General features: G+C 38.2%; 1 protein-coding gene across 5 annotated transcripts; it reads left to right on the top strand.

Moving 5' to 3' along the window:
* The first annotated feature begins 43 nt into the window (after window positions 1-43).
* Window positions 44-7689, top strand: LOC125531275. Of its 5 annotated transcripts, none has more exons than XM_048695689.1 (10): window positions 44-578; window positions 1150-1215; window positions 2243-2613; window positions 3324-3460; window positions 3588-3711; window positions 3800-4097; window positions 4194-4315; window positions 5650-5690; window positions 5776-5875; window positions 7269-7689. In XM_048695689.1, the coding sequence occupies exons 2-7, from the start codon at window positions 1168-1170 to the stop codon at window positions 4308-4310; spliced, it is 1095 nt and encodes a 364-aa protein (XP_048551646.1). In that variant the 5' UTR covers window positions 44-578; window positions 1150-1167; the 3' UTR covers window positions 4311-4315; window positions 5650-5690; window positions 5776-5875; window positions 7269-7689. The 5 variants fall into 5 exon arrangements, with proteins under 5 accessions (XP_048551646.1, XP_048551644.1, XP_048551643.1 ...); XM_048695687.1 differs by having other exon boundaries at window positions 45-578; window positions 5618-5690; XM_048695686.1 differs by having other exon boundaries at window positions 45-578; window positions 5618-5690; window positions 5817-5875.
* The last annotated feature ends 231 nt before the right edge of the window (window positions 7690-7920 follow it).

Genomic DNA, 7920 nt, shown 5'->3' on the forward strand with positions numbered 1-7920 from the left:
TGACCGCCCGCCGCAGTCGAGGAGGCCACCCAGCACGGAGCGAACCACCTCGCACGTGAGGTGTTCGATCACCGTTCTGTTCTTCGTCCACACTCCGGGATAACAGGCAAGCAACTCCTCACTTCAATCCTCATTCTCTGTGGTGCAGCGTGGTTTGTATCCGCCGCTGTCACATCAAGTTTCTCCCTTACCTTGATCCAGTTGGCGCACCATCCCGTCCCGTCTCCTGCCATCCCACGTTCTATCGTCGCCGCCCTAGGGGTCCAAGGAGGACCAGCCGACCGGAGCAAGGTTGACGTGGCGAATGCGAGGTGTGAGCCGGTGACGGCCTGATCCCGCTCCGAGCGACCGACCCGTGCAGGGATCTGCCGCTTGCAGGCCCGTGGCTTGGATAGGGGCGCTGACATTCTGTTCGGAGTACCAGCCAACCGTAGCGAGCATTGCTGAGACGAGGTGTGAGCGGGTGACGCCCTGGTACTGCCCCGAGCGACCGTGCAGGGATCTTCCGCCTGTAGATCCGTGGCTTGAAAAGTGTCAACAGTGGTGCGAATATTCTCTTCAGTGAACTCGGTTGCACGGTAAGCTTTGCTTCATGATTTTCTTCACCTGAGGGTGTATCGTGAAGTTGCTTTTATGAGTTCAGTTTAAGAATAGGCTGGAAAAACACATTTTGGAGCAAAAATGTACATAAAACACTATCAGCATTAACAAGAGTCCGTGAGCACACTACTTACTATTTATTATGACACTGCTACTAGTTCTATGGGATGCTTTGAATCTGCCACCAATAAAAGGTGAAAACTATGGAATTGCCATTATGATCGTTGGTTTCTTTGTGAGCTTATCATCGTCCATCCGTCCCTGTCCATTGCGCCCAGTCTAAGTTCTTATATTCCAGTGGTCCCCAGATAGCTGACTTAAACAAATTTATATTCCAGTGGAAGTTGTTAGTAATATCCATGCGTTGAATGATTGAGACACCGGTTTATGTACTAATGAGGTCCATTGTCCATCTTCAATCTGTTTTTATCATGAACTCAGTTCTGTGAAATATGTGTAAATTTTAAGATAGTGATTACATATCTCTTTCTTTTCCACAAAAAGAAGAAACTGAATTGTCTATATAACATATATGGTGTTTATTTGTAGGTTTCAGAAATCTATAACATGAGCACAGATGAAGCTAAGCCTGCTGGGTCTGCACTTACCCATCAAGTAAGTAGCTCTACTTAAAGAGTATCATTTGAAAGGAACTTCGCAAGGCTCCATAACATCCAAAGTCCCTTATTTGTGTCTTATTTAACCTCCTAAAACTGTAACAGTGGACCACTTTACTCTTCACTGATCTTGTTAGGTTGTTTTTATGACGTGGATGTGAGTTGGCTCCTAGTCCAAAACACAGTGGTTTGTCTGACATGGCATCCACTTGTGTGTTTACCTAGCAGTGGGTCTCATATGTCATACCCAACTTCAAAAATACTTACTTTATTTCGCTATGTTTGTAGTTTTGACTGTGCACTAAATCAAATTATTTAGTTTGGCCAAGAATGTTGAAAAAAAGACATAACTACAAACATTGTAAAAAAGAGTATGTAAAATACATAAATTGTGAGCCACATGGCTCATCACTTAACTTGGCATTGACTGATCCAAATCCGTTCCTTATCTCGATTTTGCTGGGCAAGAGGCGCCTCACTCCTCCAGGAGGAGGAACATTGATCTCCAACGCTGAACTGTCCAATATCTGAAACCATGGTTGAGCAATTTGGCCCTCTCGTATTTTGGGGTCAAACTTTGACCTTAGATTTGTCTAACGAAATATAATTTATATGCCACAAAAATTATATTGTTGGATTCATATTTGAAAGAAGTTTCTAACGATAAATTTTTTGTGGCATATAACTTCTTTTTTGCTAGTCAAATTTATGGGCAGAGTTTGGCACAAAATACGAGGGGACTCATAAACCTGGACGGAGGATTTAACATAGTGTGTTAGACCCCAATGGGGAAAATTGTGGACGTGGCAATATATGTGGTGATACCACACATCCACATGCTAGAAACCACTTGGTAAAACTCATTTAGGAGCTAAATTAACAAGTATTCAAGGTTAAACAAGATGAAAAATTGTTTAGCGTGTTACACGAGCTTTGCGAATATTTGGACAGTATAAAAGTACATTTTCGTATTTTATAATGTTGTTAATACTATATTCATCATGATAAACTATTATTTATTTCAGGTTGATGGCATAAGTCAGATTTTTGTAAAAAACAGTGATGCCCAAAAAATGAAACATCCCTCTTCTTTGCACTATTACAATGGATTTATCAAATTGGGTAACCAAGCTGAAAAATTGGAGTCAATTGATGTAACTGTATTGGGCTTCTCAACTACTGAAATTGGAAAGATTCATTATGACAATCTTGCAAATTTTGATCATCCCGGAATAATTGAAGCTTTCGCATATGGAGTTGGCAAAGGAAAACACTCAAATAACTCCTTTCTGGCCGTCACAAAATTTGAAACTACATTTGAAGGATACCTTCGGAGAGATGGTCCGGCGCTTGATCAGCAAAACCGATTCACGGAGAACTTTATAAACTTTCTCAGGTATGATTTTATATTTTTGTGTTTGTTCACTAGATATATCTTATCAGTAGTGTTTCTTAGTCCTATAGAAGAGTAATTCTTTATCTTATTCATGATTGGTCTTATTATTAGCATTAAGCCAGATAAATTTCTTTAGCTTATTTGTTCAACAGATGACCTGATTGTTTCTTCTTTCATACCGAGTTTTTAGCAAAAGCTGCCCTATGAGGTCATATTCATTGGCTTAAATGAGTTTTGGGCGGCGGCAGGAGCATAGCGGGCGGTGCGGTTGATTGCAATCTTTTCTAATGGAAAGTTTTTTTTAATGCTTCCTAATGGACTAATGGAAAGGGTTGATGCAATTTATCATCAGCGATAAATTAGCGATTTTCTAATGATGTGTTTGGGCTACCGCAAGACGCGATATCTGATTGCCAACCTGCAGCTGATGGGGGATTATAACTGTTGGTACCGGATTCCCAAGAATTGTGAAATGTCTAAAATATTGAATGACGCACTCCGAGACTTAATGGCAAACTCACTATTTTGCCTTTTAATATTTATGAGTTGTGACTCCAGGCTCCTAAGCTTCTTAGACTTTATAAGTTGTTATAAGGTTTAAGATATTATCAATTTGAGAGAACATAAATTCGCACATATGAACATGTTGATTCGCTGTTATGTTCTCACCTTTGGTTGTTTCAAAATCTGTTTTTATGCTATTTTGATAGGGATATCATTGTAGCCATGGAGGAGCTGCATCGTCAAGGCTATTATTGCGCAAAGCTTCATGGAAGTCATATTGCAATCATCAACGAAGGCGGTTCACAAAGGGCGAGATTGTGGAGGTTTGGTAAAATTAAAGGAGGTACAAATTGACTAGAAAAAAAAATACAAATTACATATTATATTGGTCTGTTGAATTCATTACAATATAAATTACATTTATAAGTTACATTTTAATCATATTCTAATTGTGAATCTATTTATTATAGATACTGAAGCAGAAATAAGCAAGGCGAAAGATTGGGTTAGATTGGGAAACCTGATTGAGAAAGTATGTTTAATCGCAGAATCTGATGATCTTCATATGAGAATGACCAAGAAAGAACTGAAAGGGTCAGAATATAAATTCTTATTGTTTAATGTTCTTTCATTAGTAGAGTTGTACCAAATAAGATAAAAACTGCTTTTGTTAAATACGCAGGACAAACATCCTGAAGCATCATGCGTTGTTAACCGTCAGAGAAAAATTTGAAAATATTCTATCCTTGAACCAATATATATCACTCAATCTGAAAGAACCACAAGAGGAATCAGAATATTTGATAGTATCTGATCTGAGTCTACAAACATTGGAGGAGAATTTGGATAGAAAACATTATTGGGACATACTTTCCTTTGTACATCCAACAAGTGTAAGCGGTGTCACCGACACATTAAGGGGCTTCATATACTCCTTGAGAACAATCATTGAACATGAAGTTCGGTACCTTACACCCGAGGTAAGTGTTCAGAACATTGTAAGCATCAACTTCAAAATTACCGGTTTAAACGTATTTATTTTCTAATGCTTACTCTTATATGTAAATGTTCCATAGTTGCTGGAAGAGAATAAAGGAATAGTCAAGGATCTTGAACACTATATTCAAAAGGAATGGGAAGAATTATACCTGAAATTGCAAGAGATTGCAGTGCAATTGAGTTTGGAATATTGAACATGGTAAGATGTTTCTATTTTTGTGCTTTATTTTATTTTTCAGCTTAAGATATTTGTACTGCTGTTTTTGGATGCCAAATGTGAATATGCCATACAAAGTGTATCTGAAGAATTCATGTCGTCCTTTTTGTGCTTATATTCAAATTCAAAGTATCCTTATAGACTGAACAAAGAAATTAAACCAGTCAAACTAAATTTTTTATTGTCCTCATTAAGTTTTTATCATCAGTTTCACTATTCTTCATTGTTGAAGTGTCTTCCAAACTGCCAATGGGTGTTGAGTTCTATTTGGCAGGAACATGTGTGAAATGGAACTTGAATTATGCGTAGCCAAAAACTATAATATTTGGAAAATAAATATTTTATTTTTATTGATTCTCAGAACTCTGTAATCAAAATGATTAAATGATCTCAATTTTATGTTTTGCTATTGTTAGACGTGTAGTATTTGGTACATTTTATAGGGGGTTCTTTGCAAGTTTACCTTGTGCGTGTATTGGCCCTTAGCCTCTTATAGCAATATAAAAGCTCATTCACTGTCAGCCAGAATTTATCTTTTGCCTCCCATGGTCTATCCACACCTCAGTCCCTGAGCTTGTTCCTTGTGTCAACTGTCCAACCAGTGCCAAGTCCTTCGGTGGAAGACCACTCCAACGTCATCTCTACCCTCGTAACACTCCCTTGCGTCTGCTTTCTTGCTCTCCCTTTATAAATGCCTCTTCATTCTTCCTCCAGCTGCATATATTAATAACGGAAATAGTAACTGGCGAACGTTCGCCAGGGAGAAACTGCCAGGGAACGCCCTAACTGCCACACGATCTTGATCCTACAGTGCAGTTGGGATGATTTTTTTTCACTCTAAATAAAAGAAATTCCATGGCAGTTTTGCAAAAAAGCCACCCAGGTTCTCCAAATACACTGAAACTGCCAGACAAACGTTCGCAAATGCCATCTCCTGTGGCGAACTTTCGCTAGATATGCCAACCCTTAATTAATTTAACAATAGCAAAACGGTGTGATGACTGTTGGTATGTGAATATGAATGAATGAAATTATATGTTTAAATGGATTTCCTTTGCGGCCACATACATTTATGCTTTAGCCTTTATGAATTCCTTGGCCTTCGGTCACTGCATGTAAATCTGTTTGTGTTTATGTTTGTGAGAAATACTGTAGATCTATTGTAACGGTTGGTACCATTAAATCTGGACCTGTATTAATATTGCTGGCGTTAATAACGATATGATGACAGTGTACCACAACAAATTCAGTTACTTTTCCTGTAAACATCCTCTTTCCATGCAGAATGATTGTCTCAAGTTTCTTGCTCAAAATAGGCCTGCTCATGTACCGATCTGATCAAGAGATGTGCTTACTGGTGAGTGACGGCGAAACTAGCTACAATCACCTTTATTTTTATCAATTCCTTGCTGATAATACTCTGGTTCTTACTTTATCTACAGAGCTCTAATTACATTCTCCTAATATTTTGTGTGGCCTTTAGATCGTTCAACGTTGAGATGATGTACCAAACACCGACTTCTTTAGCCTTCTCCGAGGCATGTCAGTCCCTTTCCTTTTCTGCTAATTGCTTCCATGTTTTTTGGCTGTTCACTGGGGTGGGATAACTCGGAAAGCTGTTACAACAGCCCATTCTACATCTTTGATGATATTTAGTGTGAAACAGACTGGGCATGGATTATTTATGCTAAATATTTTGTATATATACTTAGTCTAGAAAAAAGTGTGTGCTAGGTCTCAGGTTTGTTCATTTCACCATCTCCCAATAATTTGGCCTGGTGTACAGACCTACAGCTCTTAGTAAATTCTACTTCTAGGTGCGTTCATGTCAGGGATTTTCCACTGGTTGCTAAGCAATAGATAACTGAGATAGAAGGCTTTGTTTATCTTTGTTTCCATATTTTATTAGATCATAAAAAGCTATTTCCTTTGTTTCGTGGTACAGTTGCACATTTTTACTCTAGGAATATTAGCTTATGAACTGCAAAATTAATAGATAACATAACTGAGGGAGAAGGTTTATCTTTGTTTCCATATTTTATTAGATCATAAAAAGCTATTTTATTTGTTTCGTGGTACAGTTGCACATTTCATTTTTACTCTAGGAATATTAGCTTATGAACTGTGATGCAAAATTAATAGATAACTGAGATAGAAGGCTTTGTTTATCTTTGTTTCCATATTTTATTAGATCAAGCTATTTCCTTTGTTTCGTGGTACAGTTGCACATTTTTACTTTACTCTAGGAATCTTATCTTATGTGATGCAAAATTAAATTAATAGATAGCTAGAAGGCTAGGCTTATCTTTGTTTCCATATTTTATTATATTATAAAAAGCTATTTTATTTCCTTTGTTTCGTGGTACAGTTGCACATTTTTACTCTAGGAATATTAGCTTATGAACTGTGATGCAAAATTAATAGATAACTGAGATAGAAGGCTTTGTTTATCTTTGTTTCCATATTTTATTAGATCATAAAAAGCTATTTCCTTTGTTTCGTGGTACAGTTGCACATTTTTACTCTAGGAATATTAGCTTATGAACTGTGATGCAAAATTAGGATGTCGATCCAATTGCAGTTGCTTTTCTCTTGCAGCAGCAAATTTCACCTTCAACCACTATAACTATGGTGAAAAAATAGGATAGACATTTAATCAATACTGAATTTTGTGAATGTTTACCAACAATTTCGTCTTGGTTACTCTTGGTGGCTGCAGATTGCAGATAGTTGGTCTGGTTTTTGTATATTTCATTTCAAGTTTTGCAAACTGACAACCGAATTTTCCTGAAAAGAAGGGACTTAATCTGAATAGACTAAATTGCTCCTAATATCAATCTCCGTGTGTATCTGCCCTTTCTTATTTCAGTACATCGCATTGCTAATAATGCTTAGTATACATGCTGCTAAGTTTGTATTCTTACCTTCTCAACAGTTCTGCAGTCTGGATGTATTTTGGATGGCCTATCTGAATTACAGGCGTCTCCTTGACCTATTACTTGCCGACGAACTTTGGTGCGTCGCAAAGAATCACGCAAATTGTGGAGAAGTTTCCAGTAAGCTGTCGTAGAATTCTGTTGCCGAGTGGTTCTCTGGAGTTGACTCTCACATCTGGGATCATATTGGCTGTTTCAAACTTGTGAGAGTAACAGTTATTCAGAATGGCTCTAACACGTGAACGTCACCGTGTAGAATTGTAAATGTCAACATTCAGAGGCTGCTTCTACGTTGGTTTATGATTGTACACCCGTCCACGCATGTCATGCATTATTGAGACTGTCAAGTGTAAACCACTTCTTCCGTGGAATCCTGGAAACTCAAAGAGCCCTTCGATACAAGTTGTACCAGGTTGTTGATTGCTCTCGTTTTCCCACGTAACCCCTCGTGCTGACGAGCTAATGCGCTACAGGCCCAATAGATTAGGCGTCCTGCATTTTTAATGGGCTGGCGGCGAATACCCTCTTTTTTTTGCGTGGGTTTTTCCTCGGTACTTTTTCGAGGATACTCCCGCCCTTGAAACTCCTCCCTTCGGTCATCCCTTTGCTAGACACCTCAGAACATATTGGGCGTACGCAAAAGAAAAGAAA

The sequence above is a fragment of the Triticum urartu genome, unplaced genomic scaffold (assembly GCF_003073215.2).
Source record: "Triticum urartu cultivar G1812 unplaced genomic scaffold, Tu2.1 TuUngrouped_contig_6927, whole genome shotgun sequence".
NCBI lineage: Eukaryota > Viridiplantae > Streptophyta > Magnoliopsida > Poales > Poaceae > Triticum > Triticum urartu.